Below are 27,784 nucleotides of genomic sequence, written 5' to 3'. Positions count from 1 at the left end.
TAAGGGCTGCAAAGTCATTATTCTACTGTGTGTATTGCATTTACAAATTCACATTCAGCACCATTCTGTTCAAGGTTACCCAGAATGTTTTCAGGAAGAGTAAGTGGAATGGTTCTCCTGCACACTGCTGTAACATATTTGTGAGATTCCATGTGAATAAATCACTTGTATTTAGCTCAAAAGTGGATGTCACTTGGATAGAATATAGTGAGTGGTTTGGGGAAAAATATTGCAAGGTTATCTGAAAATGTTTTCAATTTGTGCAATCCAAGGAAGTGAGTAGGGTTTTCTGTATTATAATAGCTCTATTATTGGGGTGGGGGGGGAATCCATGTTCTGCTTGGCTCCTTCTGGTAACTAGGAAGGGATTTCCAGTTGGATACTATACTTGAAAAGTGCCTCTTTATGAGAGGAAGGGGTATCATCTACCTTGAGGGAAGCAATAATGTATCTGCTCCTGAGGTAATTTATCAATCTAACCATGTTAGATAACTTTGTCCCATCTCCAATCTGCCCTTTTTGGGAGAAGCTTTGTAGAATGCAGCGGGACATAGAGAGCCCTAGATGAAAAAGCATATCTGAAGTCCTCCCAATTAGGTTCACACCTGATAGCTTTCCCCAGTAGTATTAAATATTATCAGCCATGAAATCCTTCTGGACTGCTTACAAGAAGTGAGTGTGCTCTTTATGGTGTTTCTGAGTAGACAGTTTCAGTCCATAGTCACCGTAGAGGAAAAGTCATGGTTGTTGTTCCCATGGAAGGTATCTCAAAGGCTGGCTATCCATATTATTTTAGCATCTGTATTGATCTACAAATGTTAATCCATTGATTTGGGATGAAACATCTCCATGTTGATAATATCTAGTTATACCTTGTCACTTCACATCAGCAATAATATATTGGTGATCCTTGCTCAAAAATATGGAAGCTATGAGAGACTGGATGAGATGAGAACAAACAAATAACATTTTACAGAACAGATATGCAATTCGTATTTTCTGGGTCTCACACATGTCAATGTTCCCTCTGTTTCTTCTGCTATTGAAAAGAGGAGTTTTAATTTTTAATAGGATGTGATTGGCCTTTGCTTAATTGCTGGAATTATTCATACAATAGCTCAATAGTCTGTACTCCTTTGGACTTTGGATCTCTAGTGGTCTCTTTCAGTAGCTCTCTCATCTGTCCAAATCTTTTCTGTCATCTGCTTCTCCAGAATACCTTCCCTTTCAAAAGGAGGGTTCAGATGAGCAAGGAGAAATCTGAGTCTGCCAATCATGGCAGTGTCTGTTCTTAGCACTGACAGTGGGAAAATCCAGTAGGAAAATTAATTTTCAAATCCTGCAGAGCAGACCCAAAGATCTATTATTGTCCCAGTTGATAGCACCCTGTGTTGTGATTGAGATTGGTAACACCAAGTATGCTAAGAAACAACATTTTTTAAAAAAAATGTGGCTTGTTAATTGAGGAACTGAATTCATCTTTGGAATTTACAAGTACTTTACAGTGCTTCTATGGATCCAAACAACTCCTGATGATAGTATTATTTTTCATAAGGCATTAGCTTTCAGTGGTACGCATGGTCTCATCTGCTTGCAACTTTTTAACACAAGTTTCTAAAATTAGTACTTTTAAAACAGGTATGTCCATCTGGTAGTCTATGGACTAGATCTGGCCTCTTAAGCAATCTATCTTGGCTAAAAGTGGCTTTTTTAATAAAAAATGTGAGACATTTTTACCCTGGGGAACATTGCAATTTGAGTTGGGTTAGGATTAAAACCTTTATGGCTATGTTCTACTTAGTGCCAAGCAAAAAGTTTAAGAATCTGTTTAGGAAATCGGCATTGTACAATATGAATATGCCCATTCACTTTCTTTTTTGGGTCAACAGTGAAGAAAACCACTAAACTATGCTTAGGCATCCTTTCTGTTTCATCCAAGTTAGGAACTATGATTAGTAGACTCCAAAACAAAAATCAGTTTCATAAAACTGTCAATTCTGATGAACTAAATTAGAATTTGTATCTTAGCATGCTGCACAGATATTGTTAATATCGGCATACCTTTTGAAGTATTCACTGAACTTCCTATGAAACAAAATGAGTGCAGAAAATAACTTATTTTCTGGAATCTTTAAGTTTTACAGAGTCAAGGAATACACTAAACCAGTGGTGGCGAACCTATGGCACGCGTGCCAGAAGCGGCACTCAGTCCTCTCTGTGGGCGCGCGCGCCATGCCCCAGAAATGGCAACCGTCCCTCTTCAACCAGCTGCCCACTAACTCGCCGAGGTCCACGTGGCTGGATGCATCCCAGTACCCATGCACTCGCTGGCCTCTGTGTGCAGGGGCCGATAGTGTCAGGCAGCAGTCACCCCGGTCCCTGCTTCGCCTTGCCCTGCTGCAATGGCTACTCCACCCTGCTTTGCTTCACCCCGCAGGACGAGCCTCCTGCCCACTGCCCCACCTGCCAGAGACCCCCCCAACCCTACCCGGCCCCCATAGGCGTCCCTCCCCAGGAGCAACACTGAGGTGATCACGCCCACCTTGGCCATACTCACCCAGTCTGCCATGAGCACCACAGCCATGCCCACCCAGTGGGCCACACCCACCTGGCACTTGGTGATAAATAAGTGGGTTTGGGGCTGCAGTTTGGGCACTCGGTCTCTAAAAGGTCCCCCATCACTGCACTAAACATTTGATGAGCAGGCACCGTATTCCAGAAAATAAAAATGGGTGGCCTAAGTCATAAACTTAATTAGATTTCATTTTAATTATATTTAACATACTATGGTTGGGGCCCCATTTGTGTTGAGAGCGAGTGCTGAAGCACTACAAGTCCTGCTACTACTCCCTACCCCCAGGTTGACTCTGGGTATCTGGGTTGTGTGTTTGGGAGAGGACCCTCCCCCCACCCTGCCAGGTAAGGGAAGCAGAAGGCCAGGATTAAGAGGTAATGAAATATCTGGGGGTTTTGTTATGTCCAAGTGGTGATCAACAGGGATGTTTCAATAGGAGCCAGATGACAGGCTTTACCCAGGGAAGATGCCCTCGGTACTTAATACCAATGGCTGTTCTGTTTCATTTTGTAAATTATAAGTTCTTATAATCTTCAATGAAACAGAAGGCAAGATATATTTGGCTAGCTTTCACTAAACCTAAGATAGTCTGTATGTAATAGTATATTTTGATAGCATACTTTTGCAGTGTCATCATACTGCCTAGAGTCAGATTCATTCTTGGCTCATCATGGTCCCCAGATTTATATGACCTAGAAAATAGAGGGGTGTGCGACAATGTATTTATAGCATAATCTTCAGAATATAGTCACGACTATAAATCAAACAGTTCGGGAAACCTGTTGTGAGATAGAATGAAGAATCATAAATGTACTGTAGTACTTTATCAAGGCTTTAAAAATTAAATAAGACTATGAATCTTAATTAGAAATGATATCAATCTAGGATTAAAAAGTAAATATAAATGCCTAGGACAGTAACTGCTTTTGTTATGTGAACTTTGTATTTAGCAGATTGTCATGCTTCAAAGTTGGCCTGTTTTTTTCTCCTCACTGTGAGTTGTATCACATGCATCTTAGTTTACATGCAGTCTAGATTATTAAACTATATTTAACTAAATGTTTAAATATTAAGATTTTTAATCCATAGCTTGGTCCATGATTATTTTTATCCCAAACTATTATTTCTGTTGTTACAAGATTGCAGGACTTTATTATTTTCTTTCTGGCATAATTATATTACATCTCAATTTTAAAGGGTGTAGATTGTGTATCATTAATCATTAATTAAAGATCGATTAATTACATTATATATAGGAGATTTTGCATATGCAGGAATCTTATTGCAACTTCAGATTGATTTAGTGGGCGTTCTCTGGTATAGAAGAAAAATCCAGTGATTCTGAAACCCATTCATTCATTGCTCTAAAGCTGATGTCAGCTCTTAGCAACTGCATAGATTTTCTCCAGTCTGATTCTTCAGATCTTCCATAGTCACACCCATTGATGCTGTAACAGAGTCCATCTACCATGCTACATTATGGGTTTCTTCAAAAAAATGGTCTTCACATAATGTGTCCAAAGTGTGCTCATTTGAGCCTTGAATGAGAATTCCAAGTTTATTTATTTGATGACCCACTTGAGAGAATTGATTATCCATAATATTCTTAAGAAACTTTTCCAGCATCAAAGCATCAACACTATTTCTATCCTGCTTCTTCAGAATCCAACTTGGACTTCCATAATGTTGTGGGGAAACCACTGCCTTTGTGATTCTGATCCCAGCATCTGAATGTCTTTTCCAAGGCCTTCATGGCTGCTCTGTCAAATGTTAATCTGCAGGGTATTTCCTAATTGCTGGTTCCTTTCTGTTGATATTTAATCCTAAAAAGGGAGAACCCAGACACTACAACCTCTTATCAATTCTAAGCCTAGTTTCTGTTAAGGTTTACATTCTGTTAATGTTAATCCATTTTTTTCACTGTATTTCTTGACTTTCATTACTAAAGCTTGCAGATCATTTTCAGCTATTAGAATAGTGTCATCAGTATAGCACTGATTATTGATATTTGATATGGTTATTTTTCCTCCAATTAAAAACCATATTTATCTTCTTTTTATCCAAATTCCCTCAGTATGTATTCTGCATATAGATTGAATAAGTAAGAGGAGTATATATGGCCTAATCTTACTCCTTTCTGACTTGAATCCAATCTTTTGTTTTTTTTATGTTCTGCTCGACTGTGGCTTTCTGATTTATGTATGGGTTTCAAATGACAATAGTGAGATGCTCTGGCTTTCAAATTTTTCTAAGATGTTCTATAGTATGACATGATCAACATATAATCAAAGGCTTTTCGATATCAATGAAGCACACAGTGACATATTTTTGTATTCTTTGACTTTCGCAGTTATGCAGCAGCATTGACAATAATGTCTTCCTTGCCCTTTTCTAAGTAAGTTTGAATACATGGCATCCCCTTTTTCATGTAAGGCTCTAATTGGATGTCATGATTGGACTCTGTTTGTGTATGAAATTAAGATTATTGTATGTTAACTTGCTCACTCTGCCTACTGTCTAAGTCTCTGTATTGGAATACTGATTTACATCTTCCACTCTCTTGGTGACTGTGTCATTCTCCACATTTTGGTAGCATAGCTGGGTTAGATCTTTTACTGAACGTTTTCTATTGCTTGCCCCATTTCTGTAAATTTTTCATGATTTCCTGTAGCTTTCATTCTTGATAATGACCTGAGTGCTAATTTAACTTCAGTCAGATTAAATAATCCCTACAGATTGGAAAGTAGATTTATTGGATTTGTATGTATGTACTATTCCAGCTACACTATTTCAAAGGCGATAGAATTTCTCCAGCATGATTGGATGGAGAATCCACAAATGGGTTGTCTTAATCTTCCTGCTCAAATAAGACTAATTCTGAAAGGTTGCCACGCCTCTGCTTGTGCAAGAGCACCCCAGTTTACGGCTTAGTCTTTTGCTCAGCAGACACGTAAATTTTGCTCCTTTCAAGATCTTATTCCCCTGTGGATTTTCCTTCCTTCAAAACTTTATCTCAAAAGTCAAAATTTAATTTGGACACCTTCCAAAATATTGAATTTGAACAACTTAAAATTGGACTATTACATTGGGACTGAGGGAAGTTCCTTCCCTGCCTTCAGGGCTTCCCTGCAGGCCCCAACGTATTCCAACTGCAGGCCGGGGCCTCATTGTCTCCTGATTATCGGCACGGAGGTGGAGATCGCTTAAACGGCTTCGAACTCCCTCCCTCATCCTGAAAGAGCTGCCAGCGAACAGATACTTATCTGCCTCAGGCGACTGTTTGCAATTCCCCAGAGTAGCTCCTGGCTCCGTTCATTTTTTGCTCATTGCACCAGCTGATTGCTCGGTTCCCTAGGCAACGCAGACATTCCTTTCTGCTTGGCAGGCTTTGCAGTCCCTCAGCGGATCGGAGCGTCGCCGGAGATCATCGCTCCAGCCGGGGATTTCATTGGCTTGTCAGGCTTCCCTTTTGAGCGCTAAAACGCATGGCTGCTGGAGATCTTCGTTCCAGCCGGGGCCTCTTTGCCTTGTCAGGGATTCCCCTTTTGAGTGCTTAAATGTGCGGCCGCCATTTTGAATTGGCGCAACAGCCAGCTAACGGCCGTTAAATTGGGCACAAAACAGGTGGCCGCCATTTTGTCCACATCAAGGGCATACTAATTAATCATCACTGGCTCCTTTCTAGAGGTCTGGGGAGGGCAATATAAAATTGCCTGAGAACTTAACCCCACCCCATCACCCCTCCAGAAGTTGGATTCCTTGACTGAGTTCTGTCAGATGGAGGGAGGAGATCAGTCAGCGGTCTCTTATAGCATTGGGGGTACTGAGTCACCACAGGTAGCATTGCTATAGCTCCTAACGCTATCAGCCACTGGTGCTTGAAGGGACATTGGGAGTATTAAATCACCACAGGTGGCATTATTATAGCACCTAACGCTATCAGCCACTGGTGTTTAGAGGGACATCCATTGGTGCAGTGGTAGTAATTTCAATTTCCACTGCTGGCAACAGATCTGGTGTACCAGAGGATGTCAGATAATTCTGTCCCTCAACCGCCCCAGAGCATTTCGGACTCCCCCGCCAGAAAGAAACACAAATCCTCCACAATGGAGGTGGCGGGGATGCTGAAGGCAAAGGCCAAGGTCCAGTCCAATAAAAAGACCTCAAAAACAGGCAAAAAGGAGGCCAGCAGGCGACAGGCCTTAGAATCTCCAAGTACAGCAGATATTAATACTTCTGCTGGTGACGTCGCTTTTTGAGCCCCAGCTAGTTTCCTCTATTCTAGCCCCAAGGGCCTGGTCCCCTCAAAGGGAGGCGGCACAGGTAGAGCCTGTTATTTCAGAGCCAGACCTAGAAGCGCAAGGGGTTGCCGCTCAAGGCATGTCACTTTCTGGGGTGCAGGCTACCTTTATGCCCACTGCAGCAGCGCTCTGCCCCCCTGAACCACAGGCAGCATGGACTGAATAGTTTCAGGCTATGATGACTCAGGCCTTCGCCCAATTCATGGCCTCATCAGTCTGCCAACGACCTCAACAAGTTCCCGCAGCACTTCCACAGCCTTGCCTTCAACCAGAGATCCCAGACTTCACCCAGGATGTTTCTTCAGAATCAGATTCTGCGGAATTCGACCCTTCAGGTCTGCTCCTGTCGGATGACGAAGATGTTTCACCACCGGATCCGGCTCCCCCGCTGGTCTTTTTGATCATTGCTGCTCAAGGCTTGCACTGCAGCCAACATCACCCCGGAGCAGGATGCCCAGCCAACACCTTCTACATCCAAGGACCCCAATCCACTGTATGATGAACTGGTGGTGCTACAAAAACATGTTCCCTGTCCCCCTTCTTCTTCCGCAACATAGTGCAGAAGCAGTGGGGAAACATGGGATCTATTCCCAATCTGGGGACTTCAGAGAAAAACTTATTTAATGTGGCTCCCTCTTTCGCCTCGTTGCTGGAGGTCCCTCTAATTGATGAACCACTAAACTCTCTTTTTTCCAACTCTAATATTCCAGGGGACATGGCTGAAGCGCTCAAGGCAGAGGACAAAAAGTTTGAAGCTGCCTTGCGCAGATCACATCAGGCTTCGGCTTGGGCAATCAAGGCCTCCACATCCATGGCCTTCTTCACTGGGGCCTCCATCTTGTGGCTCCACAAACTCCAGGACATGATCCCTCCCGACCAGGTTCGTGTTCATCAGAACCTGGGTAAGTTGGCCACATCCCAGTATATGGCTGACGCCTCCCTCCATGCTGCAAGATACTCTTCGCAGTAGATATTTCAGCCTGCAGACTTTTGTGGCTCAAGAACTGGCGGGCGGACCTGAAGGCGAAGTGGCACCTGGCTACTAAGCCTAATGCTATCTTGCCCCACCCCCACGAACAAGAACAGAGTGAACCTCATGTCAGAGGCCATCTCCCACTTGTCAGAGATAAGGGCCATAGAGCCAGTACCGGAAGACCAGAAGAGACGGGGGTTTTACTCCACTCTTTTTGTCGTTCCGAAGTCCTTGGGGGGCTGGAGGGCAATTTTAGATTTAAAAGGTCTAAATTACTATCTGATGTACAGGAAGTTCAAGATGCAGTCGCTGCAATCGATCCTAGCCAGCATCAGAAAAGGGGATTTCCTGACTTCAATAGACCTAACAGAGGCATACTTATACATCCCTATTCTCCCTGAGCATCGCAAATTTCTCAGATTTTGTTATGCCCAACAGCACTATCAATACAGGGCCCTTCCATTCGGTCTCTCCTCAGCGCCCAGGGTGTTTACGAAGATTTTGACAATGTTGGCTGCCCACCTCAGACAGATCCCAATAAGGGTTCAGTGCTATCTGGACTACCTTCTGATACAGTCCCCCTCCATCCAGCTAGCTCAATTGGATCTTGCCCTTGCCGTCAGGACCTTTCAGGAGCACAGGTTTTCTGTCAATTTTCAGAAAAGCTATACAGTGCCCTCAACCCGTCTCCTGCATCTAGGGGCAATCATAGACATGAACAATTGCACGGTCTATCTGTCACAGGACCGACGGGACAGCATATGGGTCCTAGATCATCAGATCCAGAGGGAGAGGGTGGTCACCCTAGCTTTGTTGTCACAACTCCTGGGGAAAATGGTGTCCTGTATACAAATCATCCCATGAGCACGTCTTCACGCCAGGGAGCTGCAGTGGTTTCTACTTCCATTCCAGAGGTTACGCATCAGCACTTCCAACCAGAAGGTTCAAGTTCCGTGTCAGGCGTTGAACTCTGTTCACTGGTGGGCCTCCCCAGCAATGTCACGGGAAACAGAATTCAAGGAGCCTGCCAGACTTACTCTGACCATGAACGCCAGCCTCTTCGGCTGGGGAGCGCATCTCCAATCCCAATGGGCTCAGGGTCGGTGGTCCCAAGAGGAGTTGAAAAACATCATAAACTGGCTAGAACTCAGGGCCATACATCTGGCCTTACGACACTTCAGCAGCAGGGTAGCGGGACAACATGTCCTGGTGCTTACCAACAACATTGCTGCAAAGGCCCACGTGAACAGACAAGGGGGGACCAGGTCCAGTCCTTTCATGGAGGAGGCTCAATTGTTGGGGTCTTGGGCAGAGAACAATCTTGCCTCCATCAGGGCAGAACACATCTCCGGAGTGACCAACCAGCAGGCAGACTCATTGAGCAGATCAACTGTGGACCACGCCGAATGGCGCCTGGACCCGGGGTTGTTCAGGGAGATCGTGGACAGGTTTGGTCCCCCAAACTTAGACCTCTTTGCCTCCCCAGCCAATTCACAACTCCTGAGATTCTTTTCCAGGTTCCCGTCTCCGACAGCAGAAGGAACGGATGCCCTCCACACTCCCTGGCCCAGGGAGCTGCTATATGCTTTTCCTCCCTTGCCATTCCTTCCCACGACGATCCGCAAGATCCTGCTCAAATGGGTGGAGGTCATTCTGATTGCTCCACATTGGCTGAGACATCTGTGGTTCGCCGACCTGGTAGAGCTCTCCATCCCCCCCCCCCATGGAGGATCCCCACAGGTTGTATTACCCTTACTCAAGGAGTACTTCAGCATCCAGATCCACAGTGGCTCCAACTAACCGTTTGGCACTTGAGAGGCGGGCCTTGACCCGAGACTCATATTCGTCGAGGGTGATTGCCGTGATTCAGCAATCCAGGCGCCCCTCAATGAATAGAATCTATGTTGCCACATGGAGGAGCTTCTGTACCTTGTGCTTTGGCCATAAAGTGGAACTCTTGGACACCTCTGTTCTGATTGTTTTGGAATTTCTGATGGATGGGTTGGTCAAGGGACTATCCCCGAGCACCAACCGCAGACAGGTAGAAGCTTTATCAACAGTGCTCCTGTGTGACAATTCCGTTCCTTTGGCACACCACCCTACAGTGCGTTCCTTTTTAAAGGGAGCGACTAATGCCAGGCCACCAGCAGTTCACCGATATCCTTCTTGGGACCTACACAGGTGTTGCAGGCCCTCATCTCGCCACCCTTTGAGCCTATTAATACATGCTGTCTTAAGCTGTTGTCCATGGAGGTGGCTTTTCTAGTGGTTGTCACGTCGGCCAGGTGAATTTCAGAACTGGCCGCTCTCTCCGTCAGAGAGGACCTGTGCATCTTCCATGCAGACAGGGTGACCCTCAGACTAGACCCTTCCTTTATTCCCAAGGTCAATTCGTTGTACCTTAGATCCCAAGAGGTGGTGTTACCAAATTTCTGTCCTAACCTTTCCCATGACCTCGCAGGGCCCTGCGACATTACATCAAACAGACTTCGACCTTCTGTAAATCCGAAGCATTGTTTGTGTCATTTCAACCTTCCTCCATGGGTCAGAAGGTCTCTTCCTCAACGATAGGGAGATGGATTAGGGTTTGCATTGCCCTAGCATACCGGTCACAATCATTGACTGTTCCTGGACACATCACGGCCCATTCCATCCGTGGCGCCGCTACATCGGCGGCCTGGGCAACCCAGGCAACTGTCGGGAGATCTGTTGGGCGGCAACATGGTCCTCACCTTCATCCTTTGTCAAGCACTACAAAATTGACAAATATGCCTCCTCGGATGCTGCATTTGGTCGCAGAGTATTGCAACATGTAACATCAACCAACGGGACCCAGGCCCAAATTATTTCCTCCCCCTAGAGACAACAGGGCTTTGGTATGTCCCATTTGTGGATTCTCCATCGAATCATGCTGGAGAAGGGGCGTTGTCTTACCTGAACGCCTTTTCTCAGCATGATGATGGAGAATCCACTCCCTCCCTTTTACTGTCCGTTTGATCCTGTGTCCAGTGTAGGAGGACCGTTTGCGTCGGACTAATGTCTGTGCCTCACCTTCTTCATAAACTGGGGTGTTCTTGCACAAGCAGAGGCGTGGCAACCTTTCAGACTTAGTCTTATTTGAGCAGGAAGATTAAGACAACCCATTTGTGGATTCTCCATCATCATGCTGAGAAAAGGCGTTCAGGTAAGACAACGCCCCTTCTGAGCATGAAAGAAATGGAAACATTTCTTCTGTATATGATTATTTACTACTGATGAATTGATAGAAGTGAATTTGTCAGTTGCAAATAAAATACACAACAATAATTTAACTTGAATATCTGTTCTATATAAATTTCATTCAGATTTGTACAAAGACTGCCAAGTACCACTTTTTTCTTTATTTCCATATAATGGTTATAAGAAATACATGAAGTGAAGTAAAATTGAAAACAGCGTGTATGCAATTCTGTTAACTTTTGACTATTTTATTGTTTTACCTTTTTGAAAATACTTTTATTAAAATGATCAAACATATATTTACAATAAATCTGAACAGTAACATTTTGGGTTTTTTACATATTGTAACTTGAATGCCATGCTTTAAACCAATAAAGTAAAGCTTGTCTGTATTTTATGCATTGTAAACTTGGTTTAATATGAACTAAACATGAATTCCTTAATGAGGTAGAATTGTACAATTGTTTCCAATTGTATTAATTACTGTTTTGTAATGAATGTATTGAAGTAATGAATGTATTGACTAACTTCTTTCTGAAGTCACACTGATGGTATTTGTGAATCAAAAAGCCAACATCTTTGTGGATGTTTTTAAGCGTTATATAGTTGCGTATTTGTAAACTTCCCAGTTGTTAAAAATCTGCCACTAGACAAGAAATAGGTAAGGAACTCTAGACAGACAGCCCAGTTGCTACAAAATATATACTGAAGGACCAATTGTATATGCTGTACTCATAAGAAGGTACATGTGTTTAGGAACAGAATGTTAAAAACCCAGGACAAGTGTACCGTTTCATACACATATTTGTGACTAAATCTTGTTCTTATTTTATTTATATATATTTATATAAATATTTATTTATTTCATTTTAATGTTATAAATTTGGCTTTCAGACAATCATATGGCAGAAGACCAGGGTACTAGACCATAAAATGGCTTTCATGGAAGTAGTGGGACCTGCTGTTATGAAGAACATGGTACCTTTTCAACAGCACAATGAAGATCTGAAGTTAAGTTTCTAAGCCGTCACATAAATTACTTCTTCCCAGTATTATTTCAACTTAATATTATTTACATCTAATTTGTTGTATTTGAGTTGTTTTTCACTAATGGATTGACAATATAAACATTAAAACATCCATATTTCAATAAATTTTCTGAAAAAAATGAAACATACTAATCAAAAAAAAAACCCAGAGAATCTAATAGAATAATCCCAAAGATCAAACTGTCTTTATTTTTTTTCTATCTGTGCTGTGCTATATTGTTTTTAAGTTCTTAAATTGCTTGAATCCCAGTCATCTGAAGGAATGCTTCCCAATCTGTGATCCTCCCCCACCCACTAGATGTAAAAGAGATAGTTAAAGTTACAGTCTCGGCCTTTTATTTCTTTAATTATTTTACTTGCATTAAAGAACATAGAATAATACCTTGGAAGTCTTATATTCAACCCCTTGCCTGTGGCCTATGCCAGTGATGGCGAACCTTTTAGAGACTGAGTGCCCAAAAACTAGTCCCGCCCCACTCCACACCCTGCCCTGCCCATACCCCACTTCCCCTCAGGGCCATTCACCGCCTCCAGGGCCCACCACAGATCAGCCAGCAGTGCCATGGCCACACCCTCTTCCCACGCCCCGCAGCATCAACTGCATGATGGGGCGTGAGGGCAGAGTCTGTGGCTGCTCCGCGTGGGCCACAGTCGGGGGCGACTCTCCTCCAGGGTGGCTGCTGAGGAGGGGGTTGTGGGAGAGGCAAGGCTGGGGCAATGGCACATGTGCCCACAGAGAGGGCTCTGAGTGCCGCCTCTGGCACCCGTGCCATAGGTTCGCCACCACTGCCCTATGCCCGTCCTATATACCATTCTGGACTTTCTTTGGGCTTGATGGGATGGATACATGAGATCATAGAAAGAATAACAGAACAGAATAACAGAGTTGGAAGTGACACTAGAGATCCTCCAGTCCATCCCCCTGCTCAAGCAGGAGACCGTATACCATTTCAGACAAATGGCTGTCCAATCTCTTCTTTAAAATCTCCAGTGATGGATCACCCATAACTTCTGGAGAAAAGTTGTTCCACTGATTAATTGCTCTTACTGCCAGGACATTGTCCTTAGTTCTAGATTGGTTCTCTCCTTGATCATTTCCACCCATTGCTTCTTGCCCTGCCTCAGGTGCTTTGGGGAATCGGTTAACCTCTTCTTTGTGGCAGCCCCTCAAATATTGCAACACAGCTATCATGTTACCCCAGTCCTTCTTTTACTAGACTAGATGTGCCCAATCCCTGCAACTTTTCTTTATATGTTTTAGCCTCCAGCCCTCTTATCATCTTTTTGGTTCTTCTCTGCACTCTTTCAAAGAGTCTCAACATCTTTTTTATATTATCGCGACCAAAGCTAGATGCAGTATTCCATATGTGGTCTTACCAAGGCATTATGAAGTGGTATTAATTAATTGATTCTTTCCCTCTATTAATGCACCCTAAAACTGCATTGGCCTTTTATGGTGGCTGTAGCACACTGCTAACTCATATTTAAGTGATTGTCCACTAGAATTCTAAGATCCCTCTCGCAGTTACTGCTAGTGAGTCAGGTTCCATCAATTCTATTCCTGTCCATTTGTTTTTTCTTGCCTAAGTGTAAACCTTACTTTTCTCACTATTGAACTTCATTTTGTTAGATAGGATCCAGGGTTCAAGTCTGTCGAGATCCTTCTGTGTTGCTGTTCCTACCATCTTGGTGTTATTGCAAATTTAACAATTTCCCCTTTAGTCCCCTCATCTAAATCGTTTATGAAGATGTTGAAGAGTATTGAGCCTAAGACAGAACCTTGGAGTACCCCACTTCATTCTTCCCTCCATGCAAATGTAGTTCTATTAAGGACTACACATTGAGTACAGTTGGTCAGTCAGTTACAAATCAATCTGGTGGTGGTGCTGTCTGTCCTACATTTTTCTAACTTTAACCAGAATCTGTTTTTTTCCTTAATCTTTCTTTTTATTCATAGAAGAGTTATTATGTGATTCAATGTTATTTAATGATATTTTACGTTTATTATCATTATAGATATCTTTCAGTGGCTTTGTTCCAAAGCCTGATTCAGACAGAGGTTTGACAAGTCAGTCGAACTCAGAAAGAAGTTTCATTTTTATAAACAGCCGACCAGTGTATCAAAAAGAAATTCTTAAGGTACTACTTTTTCAATCCTATTTCTGTGATTTACAAAGCATTGTTTAAATCAAAACGTAGCTATAGCAGATTTGAATTCAAGTTTTAACTTTGTACATTAGAATGTAAGCCTGTATCACAAGTTGTTTTGAAATTCCTTTTAGTTTTAGAATTTTATTCCACTGTAGCATGGGATAAAGTTCCCATATTAACGGTGAATTTTGTTTTAAAAAATGTAGCCTGTTCCTCAGTAATTACTATTGTGCAGTAGTTTGCCTATTTTAATACAGGGAACTACTGCATCGGCATGCATTTAGAACATATCAAGTGAAATAGTATTACATTCTTGTAGCATGTCACCTTACCAGCAACGAAGTACTATTGCAGCCTAATAAAAGCTGCTATTTCTTTCCTCAAGCGAGATATTTATTTATTTATTTATTTATTTATTTATTTATTTATGAGACTTATATACCGCTTTAAGTGCAAGCACTCTCTAAGCGGTGTACACCAGATATGTGACTATAATTCTTGCTATATATACTCAGAGGTATAAATAAACAATAATAGTATGGAATCCAGTGTCATAGAAGCAAAGTTCTGCTATAGCACTGCTCCTCCGGAGCAGCTTTACACAGGAAAGGTCACCATGGGGAAAAGAAATATTCCCCACACAGTTTTTTTATGAAAAGTAATCCATTAGATTCTAGCAATAATTTGGTATTTAATTTAAAGTTATTGAGTTAATTTTATTCTTTTTTATAAATATTTTAGCTTGTTCAACAGTACTATAGCATATTACACAAGGATTTTTATCGATTGTTCCCGATTTTCTTTCTCAACATTACTGTTCCTCCATCTGCTGTGGATGTCAATTTAATACCAGATAAATCTCAAGTATTAGTACATAATAAGGTAGAGTCTTTAAGTCTTTTTCTCTTTCTTAATATGTAATTAGATACCGTAATAAAGATTTTACTCTGATGATGCAGTAAAATAATTGTTTCTGAGTCCATGTTCTTTTATTATCGCTTGGATTTTAAAAAGGGCAAAATTCTTGTGGCCTGAGGATAAATAAATTGTTCTGTAACAATAAGTAATATATTTTTACTGAATTATTTCTTCAATTTTTTAGGAATCTATCTGTCTTGCTATTGAAGAGAATTTGATATTATTATATGGACCATTAAATAGCTCTGTGTCTTATGAAATGAATGCAACCAACAATACCTCAAAAGATATTAATGAAGCTGAACAAGAAGTTGTAACCCAGTCTTGTACAAGAATAAATCCACTTGCTTGTACTTCACAATCTTCACTTAGTAATGACATGCAAAATGCTAATGTACAGGAAAACAGATTAGTTGGCAATCAAACAATATGTAATCATTATTCTCATGATACTTCTACTGAAATTAAAATACCTGATAATGAAATAGTTGGATATGATCAATTTCAGGATAACCAACCAAATAATGTACTTTGTCAAGATCAACAGAATAAGGAAATATTTAATCTAGATAATAATACTGCAATGGACATTCAGTGTGAAAATAGCATGGAGAGTGATTCAAGAAATTACAGTTTTCAAGAAGAAAGAGAAAGAGCTAAAATCTCTGCAGATTCATCTGAAATCACTGCTGATAAATGGAGTATGGGGAATGCATTTAAAAATTCCAGAGCAGAAAATCTGGAACCAGTTCAAATTTTAATTCCAGATAAGGATGAAGTAAGACCTCAAAAGAAAAAGGGTGGTTTAGCAAAACTTCAAGAAGAAAGTAACAATCAAGCTGTTAAAAAAACAAATGTGATAAAAGATAAAATGGGTCAGATTACAGCCTATGACTTAATTAGCAATAAGACTATCAGGAAATCCATGTCAGCATTTGAACTTTTTGTTCAAGACTATTCTCCTGATTCATTGAGTGAAATTGCCAAATTAAACTCAGAAAAACTACTGCTGAAAATGGAAGCAATGTGGAACTCATTGAATGAAGAAGAAAAAAAGAAGTAAGATTGTTGAACTTAATTCTGTATTAAAACTTGTCAGTTTAGAATAGACTGGATATAAATCCAACAAATAAAAAATAGTTTCGTTGACTTTGATAAGATGTGTTTTGATAAGTGTGGCTGCAATTACAGTTCAGCTTAATGCCATTGTTTTATGAATAGCCAACATTTAAGAAGGAAGCAAACTTCATGGTTTTCTGGATCTAACTCTCCCAAGGAGCCAGTAAGGGATAATGTTTTGAGGAAAAGTTATTTTCTGACAGCATCCAGCAATTTGCAAATAGACTAATTTCATGCAAAAGGATTTTTTCCTTTTGCCTTACATCGTTTCTGCATACATGTAGTCCTCAGCTTATGACCACAATTGAGCCCAAAGCTTATGTTGTTAAGTGAGACATTTGTTAAGCAAAAGTTGCCCTTTACGACCTTTCTTGCCACAATTGTTAAGTGAATCACTGCAGTTGATAAGTCAATAACCTGGTTGTTAAGTGGATGTGACTTCCCCATTGACTTTGCTTGTCAGAAAGTTGCAAAAGATGATCACATGACCTTGGGACACAGCAACGGTCATAAATATGAACCAGTTGCCAAGCATCTGAATTTTGATCACTTGATCATGAGGATGCTGCAAAGGTCATAACTTTGACAAATGGTCATAAGTCACATTTTTCAGTGCTGTTGTAACTTTGAATGGTCACTAAATGAATTGTTGTAAGTTGAGGACTACCTGTATATGGAGAAGGAGGGATCTGTTTTGTCTTTGGTTCTCTTCACTTCTTGTGGGAAATGTTGGCTACAATCCACTATTACTGAACACAGTTCTAATATATATGTTTTTGTTTTTGACAGAAATAAATGAATCCAAATAATTGAACTGTAGCTATAATATAGTCTCCATATTTGTATTAAAAAGGAATTGTTATTGAAAATACAGTGACTTAATGATACCTAAAACTATTAAAATGAAGCAGGAAAATTGTTTTTGGTACGAAAAGCAACACATTATGTATTTGTTATAACATCTTGTGCTAACACAATTCATGTACTCTTTGTTCTTTCCCATTCTCTTTCTTTATATAAGATATGAGGAAAAAGCTGACAAAGATCTGGAACGATACAACAGGCAAAGCAGAAAAGCTATGTGTCCTAATACACTAACATCAATGAGGGAGAGAGAGAAAAGACACAAGATTAAACTAAAAGACTGCTTAAATAATCAGCAAAAATTGGACACCCTTTTTAACTCGCAAATAAGAAAAAAGCATGATGATTACCAAGCAAAAAAAACTCTACAACTGCCTTTCTCCATGGATGCATTCAAACAAAAACTTCAAAGGCTTGAATATAAAAAGGCAGATAAAGAGGAATCTTGCTTAATTCGCCTTCTGAATTTTCCTGATGCGTGGATACTTGCCTCTGAAGAAAAAATAGAGATGCTAAATCCATACAGAATGGAAGAAGCCCTTCTCTTCAAAAAACTAATTGAAAATCATAAACTTCTTATAGAGAAGTTGGACACTCCTATTATATTAACTGAGAGGTAAAGTCAAAATAACATTCTAGAAGTATATCCATCTTAAGTAAACAGGAGAGCATAGGTTTTCATTTGTATTTTTATTTTCTAAATTAGATTGAATACATGATAAAATGAAACAAGTAAAAAAGCCACATATTAAAATAAAAGCATTCGGTAATAAAAATGTATTTTGGATGATAAAATTCAAAAGTTTTAGGGGTATATAACGGGTAAATAGTACAATAAGAGTCCCTTATAAGGCATTTACTATTAGAAGTCTGTATTTTTAAAAATACTTATATTTACATGGCAGTGCAAGAAATACATACCTTATTTAAATACTGGTTAGGATTCTAGATAGATTCACTGGATGATTTGCTTTTCATAAGATTTTAAATTAATTGCTCTTAACTGTAGAAATGGAACAGGGCTACATACAGGAGCTATTTTCATGCCATTGCATTTATTGGTTATTAGTTTTCAAATGATTCTGTTGCTCCTCTAGAATGTGTAAAACAATTCCTCCCCCCCCCCAAAAAAAAAGGTTAATGGCATGAAAAGTTTAGAAACACTTGGCATCTGTTCTTTCACTCAAAATAATTATAATGTTATCTGTGGTGTCTTTTGTGCCAGTGGAAAAGTCCCTTGGTACTTACAGTTCATGGAGACTTGAGATATACCTGATGAGCAGCCTTCAGTTGAAACAGTGTCAGTCAGTTGTAGAGCTTTTAATGACATGTATAATGTTTAACCATGGGTAACATAATAAGGAGAACCAAGTCAGCCATGAACACTAGCAGGGCTAGTCACTTTGTCTCAGCTCAACTCTTCTCACAGGGTCATTGAGGGGAAAATAAGAAGAGGAAGTATGTCAGATTTGTTTGCTGTTTGTAAAAAATAATACATAAAATAAAAAATAATGAGAGTAAAAACCATGCAGCTGGAACTGTGACACCCCCCCCCCCCGAAAAAGAGGAAGATAAACAGTAGATTCTTATGTTATGTTGTGAAAGGAGGTAGTAATTGGGCATAATAAATGCTGTTGTTTATGATATGGTGGAGCTTAAAAGTTTGTTTTCCACACAAGTCCTAAAATTATAGAGAGAGAAGCCAGTTAAAGAAATCAGTAAAATACATTACCTTTGCTCATTGGTTTATTGAAGAAAATGATCCAAAGCCACAAATGTGTATCATCAACCACTCCTACGGAGGACAACCATAATGTTAAATTACCTTCATTTGTTCACAATCTGCCTTATATTGGACTGATGAAGTCCAAACTCTTTAGAAATAGTTTTCACACCTTTTCCAGATGGTGAGCATCAATAAATGTTTTTCAGTGGTCCTCAGAAATCTTTGTTGAAACCATGACACATCTACATCCCTGCATGTAAAGATCAGATTTCGATAGAGGATTTAGTCAGGATCTTCTAAACATAAACTTAATTATCATCTCACTGATTGAAAAGTCTGATTCTAATCTCCCCTTCAAATGTACTGATAATCCTAAAGGTTGAAATGATTTTGCCACAAACAATTATGTAGCTTTGGGTTAATTCTAGTTTTAGAACCTATATCACATTTTAGGTCATATTTTTGTAGAAATATTGAAAATTCAAAAGAGTTCACAAACTTTTAAGTAGCACTGTGTATGGTGTTTATATCTGTAGTTAGGACAGGAATAGAGTCCCATTATAGAACTGAGCCCAAAATTTACGTTGCTAGGTGAGATGTTTGTTAAGAGAGTTTTGCCCCATTTTCCAACCTTTCTTGCCACAGTTGTTAAGTGAATCATTGCAGTTGTTAAGGTAGTATCATGGTTGTTAAGTGAATCTGGCTTCCCTGTTGACTTTGCTTGTCAGAAGGTCACAAAAGCGGTTCACATGACTCCATGATACTGCTACCACCATAAATATGAACCAGTTGCCAAGCATCCAAATTTTGATCACATGACCCTGAGGGTGCTGCAACGGCCGTAAGTATGAAAAACAGTCATAAGTCACTTTTTCCAGTGCTGTTGTAGGTTTGAACGGCCACTAAACAAATGGTTGCAAGTCAAGAATTACCTGTAGTTTAGAAGAATATAGAGTCACTACAGATCATTAAAAGCTTATTTAAGAGTATGAGCTTGCCTGAAGGGGGTTCATTCAGAACCTTGGAACGTGGAATTGTCTCCTAAAAAGAATCTGTTAGGATTTCCTGGCAGTCTCATTTAGCTGCTGCAACACAACATCCCACTGAACTTTGGATGCAACACATTTTCACTAGCAAATACTTTCTCATCGTTGTGTTCTTGGAGAATAGCTTTATTTGAAGCATATTCAAAAGTGGAGAGTTCCCTTTAGTGAGAAGGGAACTCACTAAACATCAAGGAGCAAGAGAGGTTAATTGCAAAGTGTAATAAGTCCCCCATTTCTTTATATTTATTTCAATCTACTGTTGTATTAGTTGACATTCCCTCCTCAGTAATCAAGTATGTCTTTGCAAAAGTCACATTTTAAACTGTAGACTGTTGCATTGATTCTTAGAAGGCTTCATTCACCCTAAGGAAAATAATTCAAGTCTTTAGAGGCTGATCCCACTAGCACATACTATTATGCCAACTTTAGGCAGCAACAACAGGATTCAAAAAGCCTTGGATGCATTCCCCTGACTTAATCCAAACTCTAATGCTGACTAGTAGTTCCAAGTCAGGGAGAAGACCTATCTTTGTTCGCTAACAGATCATGTTCTGTGAAATAGTTGTAGTTATGAGATGGGAGTACATGTTCTTTTATTGGGGGCTCTAAATCACGTTCAAGTGATAGAAAAATCTTTTCACCGAAGCCTTTTTTCCTTGGTGCCAAGCTGAAAGGGCATCTCTTTCAATCCTTTCATTACTGCTCTAGTAAAAATGTGACATTCATTCTCAAGAGTTTGTTTAGGTTTGTTCTTTCATTTGTAGTTTTACCTTTTTTGTTGTTGTTGTTCTCTTCAGTTAGTATGACTTTGTTGGGATTCAACAGAGTTTGCCTGAAATTTCTTGAATTTCACTTTCCATATATACTGTATCTAAATTAAGGTAGCAGCAAACTTTCACCTTCTAATATTATTCTGTGTTTGCTATGTTTGGGTGAAAGCCTTCTTATTAACATGGCCTCCCACTGTCAGGCCTTTATCAAACAGGTTGGGAAGTACAGATTCTCAAGGTCACAAATGCCTTTCTAGGAAAAGACTCTAGAAGCTGCAGGCCCAAAGATAAACTATAACCAAGTCGTTTTCAGTCTCTAAATCTTGGGTCCCCAATTTGTCAGTCATGTAGAAAGGTTTAAGCTGATTCTCTAACCCAGGACCTTGAAGCCATTGAAAAAGCCACAGCCTTTACATACCTGGGGTAATATAACCTACCAGGTCTCAGCTGCTAAATTTTTGTGAGGTTGATAAAATAATGAAGAACTGGTTAGCCCCATTGTCCTCTAATGCTGACAACATTTGTTTTTTCTTTACTCAGAGACTCCCCTGCAGCTTGCTGCCTTCTTTTTTGGACTTTTAACCAAACTGTTGTTGCAAGCACCCAGTTTCTTTCCTTGTTTTGGTTTCTCTGGTATTAGATATTATTATTGTAATAGTTGTAAAAATTTTGTTTACTGCTTCTGTACTTTACTAAATGATGTCTACTGAATAGACATAAATATACTAAATAGTATATTACCCCAGGTATGTAAAGGCTGTGGCTTTTTATTATAAGGTTATCCTCAGTTTATAATCAGGATTGGGATAGGAACTTCGATTGCTTAGCTGTATGGTTGTTGAATCACACCTGATTTTACAACCCTTTTGTCACAGTCATTAAATGAATCACACATTCATTAAAAAAAAATCAAGCTTCCTCCATTGACTTTGCTTGTTTGAACCCTTTGGTAGATTGCAAGTGGTGATCATATGACCCAGGGACACTTCAACTGTCATAAATACATGTTGCCAAACACCTGAATTTTAATATGTGACCATGGGGATACTGAGGATTGTTAAGTGCGACAATTAGTCATAAATCAGTTGTTTTAGCACTGTCATAATTTTGTTAAACAAATGCCTGTAAATTGAAGAGTATCTATAATAGATGTTTTTGTACCATTTCATTCAAAGAGTATAAGCTAACTGCAAATACTTGTAAAAAAATTAAAAAAAAAACAACAACACTACAGTCCTTGACACATCCTACCCCTTTGGAATACTTTTTAATATTCTATGTATCTCTTTTAAGAATGCTAACTTATGTGATTTTTTTTATTGTAGTCTTTTTAGTGACACTCATTATATGGAAGTGCTTTGCAGTATGCCTAGGGAAAGTGCAAGATTTGATGGATCATCCTATTTGTTGGATCCCAGACTTGTAGCAAATGGATTTAAGATAAGGATAATACCAGGTATCTATATCTTGGTTTCTTACCTTAGTTCTTAGTATAAATTTTTTATATAGTAAAGCAGGAAACTGATAATACTTGTAGTTCTTACACATTTATGACTGAAAAAAATATGTAATCCACTTGGTTTTAATAACCTAAAGCAGGGGTCCCCAACCTGTGGGCCATGGCCCAGTAGTAGGCCATGGGTTGCTGGCCACTAGGCCATGGGACAGGCTGGCCAGTGCACGCACACACACACTCATGCTAGTGCTGTGGTCTTGGGGCATGAAAATGAGATGACACGCCTCAGAGTACAAAAATGGGACGCTGCACTGCCCAAAAACAGACCAATGTTGCGCCTCGGCACAAAAACGATGCTGCACCTCAGTGTGCGAAAATGGGCCGATGGCATGCCTCAGTGCAGAAACAGCACTGTGCACAAGAACGGCAGGGCTAGTGAGTATCACGCAAATGCTAGCCCCACTCCATTTGCATCCGCCAACCAAGAAAGGTTGGTGACCTCTAATTTAAAGTATAACTCTAGAGCAGTGGTTCTCAACCTTTTTAATGCCACGACCCCCCCAACCAGTCATAAGTCGAGGACTACTCAATCGGTCGTAAGTCGAGGACTACTCAACTGGTGCAGCACCATTTGCAGAATGGACTTTTGGCGGGCTCAGCAGGGCAGAGACAGGCTGGACAATTCCTATTGGCTTTTGAAAGCCAATAGAATTAGACTCTATTCAAGAGAGTCTATTCTATTGGCTTTCAAAAGCCAATAGAATAAAAGGGAGTAGCACAGCTAAGGAAAAGGGGAAAAATGGTGGACTGCGTTGTTTGGCGACCCCCGTGAAATGGTCGTTCGACCCCAAATGGGGTCTCGACCCACAGGTTGAGAACCACTGCTCTAGAGATTAAGTTCATTATTCTGTATCACGTCTCCATCCTTAGAAGTACTATGTCAGGACTTCCAGGGAAGGAATGTCAGACTGAAGACAGTTCCATGGAAAGTAGAGCTGACAACTGTATCCGAATGAATAGCGAGCAAGTAGACCAGTTCTTTGTAAATACTCTCCAAACACGGAGAGCTCTTCAGATCATTCACAAATGTTCCATACAGTTGCTTCTCACAAAGAAACCACAAAACAACAGTCTCCAGCAGATTTATTGCTCTGGGAGATGAGGGAATAGGCATCTCGTTCAAACAAAAGTTGGTAGCTTTGAAAGGTTTGCATACTTCCTTTTCTAATCACTTTCAGAAATTATTTGTTAACTGCTTTTTAGTTATTATGACTTTGGATTGACAGATTTTATGGCACCAAGCAACTTTCCTTCAATCATTACCAAAAGAAGTTTTAGATACAAATTGAAGGACTTAAAAAAATAATAAACTGTAAAAAGTTGATTAAAACTTTGGTTTTAGCTAATTATATACGGATTAAGGATCCAGATTTTAAAATGAAATTTTGGAATTAACTATTGCAATAAAGAATTGTTCTGAGGGGAGGGATTACTTATTTTGAATTTTTTTAAAAGAATAAGACTTTAAAAATGGATGCCGGAGGAAACTAGGAGGAACTAAAGATTACAGTTAAAAGAAAAGAACACTCAACAGATACAGAATGAAGCAAAATATAACATTGGACATGTTGAAGGATATTTTTGAACAGTGGACCCAGAAGTTAATTTTAAGATTGTCTGCCTGTCTAGGTAGATACTATTTAAAAGATGGTATGAAAGAGAAACAAGCTTTACCTGAGAAGATTGAGATTTGATATGAAAGTAGATTTAAAAATGAGTCTATAAGAATTACATGGAAAAGGATGTTACATTGGACATACAAAGGAAACTGAAATAAAGATAATTTTGGGTATTTTAAAAGAAGGTGATAAATTACTAAAATTTGTTGCACTTGTGTATCTTCTTTCTTTGGTATCACAATAACACTGCTTGAGAATCATTTAAGAAGTAATTTAATCTTTGAATTTTAAATCTTTTTATTAACAAATATTAAGCCTTTTCAGTTTTTACTAAATTTTAAAATAACAAGAAATTTAAAATCATAGCAATACATGCATGTGAAGACAGACAAGACAGTAAGTTTTGCAAAAGATAGAACTACTTTGAAACTAGTTAAAGAAAAAGTGCTTTGTCCTGTTCTAAGGTACAGGATTATGCAAATCTAAGTGTGTTTGTAGTACAATCACATGTTTAGGACTGTCGTTTAGGGCATTGCTTGGTAATATACCTATTTCAACATACAAATCAGAATAATATGTAAACTATATCCAGTTATTCCATGTATCATGTATTTGTTTTACTATAAGGTACTTCAGCTGTGGAAAGTCAGCTGGAAATAGAAGGAATGACCAGCTGTCTGCCATATTATGGTATATCAGATTTGAAGGAAATTCTAAGTGCTGTGATAAATAATAATGCGCAAGAAGTCTATGAATGCAGACCTCTTAAAGTGGTAAACTATTTGGAGGTAAGAATGTTGTATTCTCAAAAGATTGTTCCACTGCTTAAGGCTTAAATATAAGATACTGTTCCCTGAAGGGTAAGAAAATTATTCTAAAAGCAGTAATTAAATTGAATAATTGGAATATTTCTTTTATTCTCTAGTACTAATTAGCTGTTATATCAGATGCATGTTTTTTAAATAATATAGCTATATCTACATTTTAAAACTTTTTTGGCAGTGTAAGAAACACAAAGCTTGTTCTCACATTTCTTGGATTTGTGCTGGATTTAGGCCAGAGTCATTTTCATTGTATTTGTTTGTAAAAACTGGTCGTGTGTGTGTGTGTGTGTGTGTGTGTGTGTGTGTGTGTGTGATTAGGCAAAGAAAGAAAATAATGTAATAGAAGATTACCCACTTGCCATGTTTCTCTATACTATTAGAATATATTGGAAATATATTATGACCATCACTTAGTACACATATTCTTCATTCCACAGGGAGAAGCAGTCCGATTATCCCGACAATTACCTTTGTATTTATCAGAAGAAGATGTACAGAATACCATAAACAGAATGGGAAAGCAATTTGGAACTCAACATAACAGCTGTGTCCATGGTCGTCCATTTACTCATTTCTTAACAAATATACCACAGAGTAACTAGAAGGAAATAGAAAATACTGTTTAGAATCATATTTCACCCTTTTATATACATTATACTATGGACATTTGCTATTTTTAAAATTAGTACCGTATATGCCGGCGTATAAGGCGACCCGGCGTATAAGACGACCCCCGTCTTCGGCGCCGAGTAGCATGCCTAGAATGTCATCTTATATGCCAGAAACTACCAGTATTTCCAGCGTATAAGATGACTCGGCGTATAAGACGACCCCCAACTTCGGCGCCGATTTTAACCTTTGCAAAAGTTGTCTTATATGCCAGAATATACGGTATTTGGCTATAATTACTGTATTGGAATTTTGTTTGAAATTTATGTGAAGATTATATTGAAAATAACCTGTACTTCTTTCTGCATATGAATACTCCAAGTTCACATCAGCTGGATTTATACATTTAACATTGCATACTTTTATTATAGCTAATCTTGCAAAAAATAACAGGAAAATCGTTAACTAAATTATGCATTTCTGTTTCATAAACATTGTTCACAAAATGGGTAAAGATATAACTTTATAGTTCTCTTGTTAGACATACTTTTTGATATAAAACACAATCAATGTAATTTCTTATTTTTTATAAGATATTCCTGAATAAAATGTATGTTGAAAAAACAGATTTTGGACATAATTATCTTTAGATTGGGAACAGCATAATGGCATAGTGCAGGCATGTCAAACTGCCGGCCCATGGACCGGATGCATCACGCCAAAACTGCGCCCATCCCATTGCCGGCAATGGGGGAAAAGTACTGATACATTGCGCGATATCACATGATATTGCGAATTTGACATGCCTGGCATAGTGGTTTCAGACTAATTATTTCAAAGGATTAGCAGTATTATCTGCATGAGTTTGGGACACCTAGTTATTTTGAGAACTAAAAATTCCAAACTATTGGCCCGGGTCATCAGTGTATCTAAAGAGGAATATAGTTTGATTTAGCATATTGTACAAAACTGGCCTTTGTTCATAAACAATGGTTTATGTCTTCATAATCACTTGTGAACTCAGCTGTTAGAGATTACTTTATAGATCACGGCTTAGCAGGATGTGTGAACCAGGCTTTCAGCTACTGTACAGCAGCATTTTGGTGTAGTCTGGGGATATCCAGAGACCCTCTCAAGGGTCTGTAAAATCAAAATTATTTGCCAGATTAATATCTGACACCTCACCTCACAGGGTATTTGCTAATGGGGGAAAATAGGAGGAGGAAGGAGTATTAGGTGTGTTTGCTGCCTTGACTTAGGTATAAAAATAATAAAGGCGGGAAAGAAAAAAATTGCATTGGTGCCTGCCTGTAGAACTAAGGGGCTTACATTTGACTTACCTGGTACCAGGAGAGAGGGGAGATCTCCTAGACTAATTCCCACGTTTTTTTTTTGGAGTCTGACAGAAAGCCAGGGGCAAAAAGCTACAAGAAGGTGAGGGAGGGGGGGAGTTTTGAAATCTCCCAAGATTTAATGGGTGAGGGAGGGATTGGTCAGGCCAGAGAAAGTACCAATTCTTTCAGTTTTAAAGACATGTTAATAATCAAGGTCTAGGCTTAAATCAGATCTTGGGTAAAGAAGAAAACACATTTTAAAACTGCCGAATATTCCAGGAGTTGGTATCAGGCCCTCTTGAAGCAGACTGAATCACAATATAGCGAAACCAATTATTTGTGTAAACACAGCTTATGCTATTATTTGTGTGGTTAGGTTTGCCCCGTGAACTGAGAAAAGGGCTTTGGGCTCAGCCAAGGGCTTTGGGCTAACATAGTCTGTGAATGCAGGTTAGTTTCTTTTATACTGCAGAGCAACAGTTTCTGAAGGGTAACTCCAATCACAATAATTCTTTAAACTGAATGTAATTACCCTAAAGGTGATGAAGCAGTTTGAAATTGCTTGTTTCTGAATTGAGGATCCTCTTTGGGACTGTTGTTGCTGCTGCTGAGGTGCTTGATAATGAATAAATAATGAATAAAGAAATAAGAGATAAACATTCATTTAACAACTGTGGCAAGAAAGGTCGTAAAATGAGGCAAAACACACTTTACTGTCTCGCATAGCAACAGAAATTTTGGGCTCAGTTGTGGTTGTAAGTTGAAGACTACCTATAATTGGTTCGAACAGTTTAAGAACCACCACCTCAATATTTCTGAGTTTGGGCTGCGTTCACTCAGGCTTGTGAAAATAAAAAAATCCAGCAAGAGGAGAACCATTGGTTCCTCATCCCTTCCCTAATTGGAATCAATAGACCAGACACACTACGGTAGTACACGGGTGTCAAACTCACGACGTCACGTGACGTGTGGTGACATATCATGACTTTTTTCCCATTGCTGGCAATGGGGTGGGTGCGGTTTTGGCATGACGCGTTCGGCCCACAGGCCGGCAGTTTGACACCCCTGCAAGTAGCAAAGAGAGAGTTTACTAGTCTTGTAGTAATAACAATTTAAAGTCAGGATGGATCAAAGAAGCTTACCTCAAACCAGGGATTCAAATGGAAGTATT

The 27,784-nt window shown here is 39.5% G+C and overlaps 1 protein-coding gene across 7 annotated transcripts in view; it reads left to right on the top strand.

The window, feature by feature from the left end:
- Positions 1-25,905, top strand: part of PMS1 (PMS1 homolog 1, mismatch repair system component) — a 53,071-nt gene extending 27,166 nt beyond the window's left edge. For all 7 annotated transcript variants that reach the window (XM_039322107.1, XM_039322111.1, XM_039322105.1 and 4 more), the window contains 8 exons: positions 11,963-12,079; positions 14,134-14,256; positions 15,010-15,150; positions 15,371-16,245; positions 17,327-17,785; positions 22,037-22,167; positions 24,474-24,634; positions 25,108-25,905. In XM_039322107.1, the coding sequence (XP_039178041.1) occupies positions 11,963-12,079; positions 14,134-14,256; positions 15,010-15,150; positions 15,371-16,245; positions 17,327-17,785; positions 22,037-22,167; positions 24,474-24,634; positions 25,108-25,272 (2,172 nt within the window). In that variant the 3' untranslated portion in view covers positions 25,273-25,905. The remainder of the gene's footprint in view (positions 1-11,962; positions 12,080-14,133; positions 14,257-15,009; positions 15,151-15,370; positions 16,246-17,326; positions 17,786-22,036; positions 22,168-24,473; positions 24,635-25,107) is intronic.
- Positions 25,906-27,784: the final 1,879 nt, after the last annotated feature.

Source organism: Crotalus tigris, unplaced genomic scaffold, assembly GCF_016545835.1.
Source record: "Crotalus tigris isolate CLP2741 ecotype Arizona unplaced genomic scaffold, ASM1654583v1 scf7180000023830.6690815, whole genome shotgun sequence".
Classification (NCBI taxonomy): domain Eukaryota; kingdom Metazoa; phylum Chordata; class Lepidosauria; order Squamata; family Viperidae; genus Crotalus; species Crotalus tigris.
Note: the sequence above shows the minus strand (reverse complement) of the source record. Positions and strands in the feature narration are given on the sequence as shown.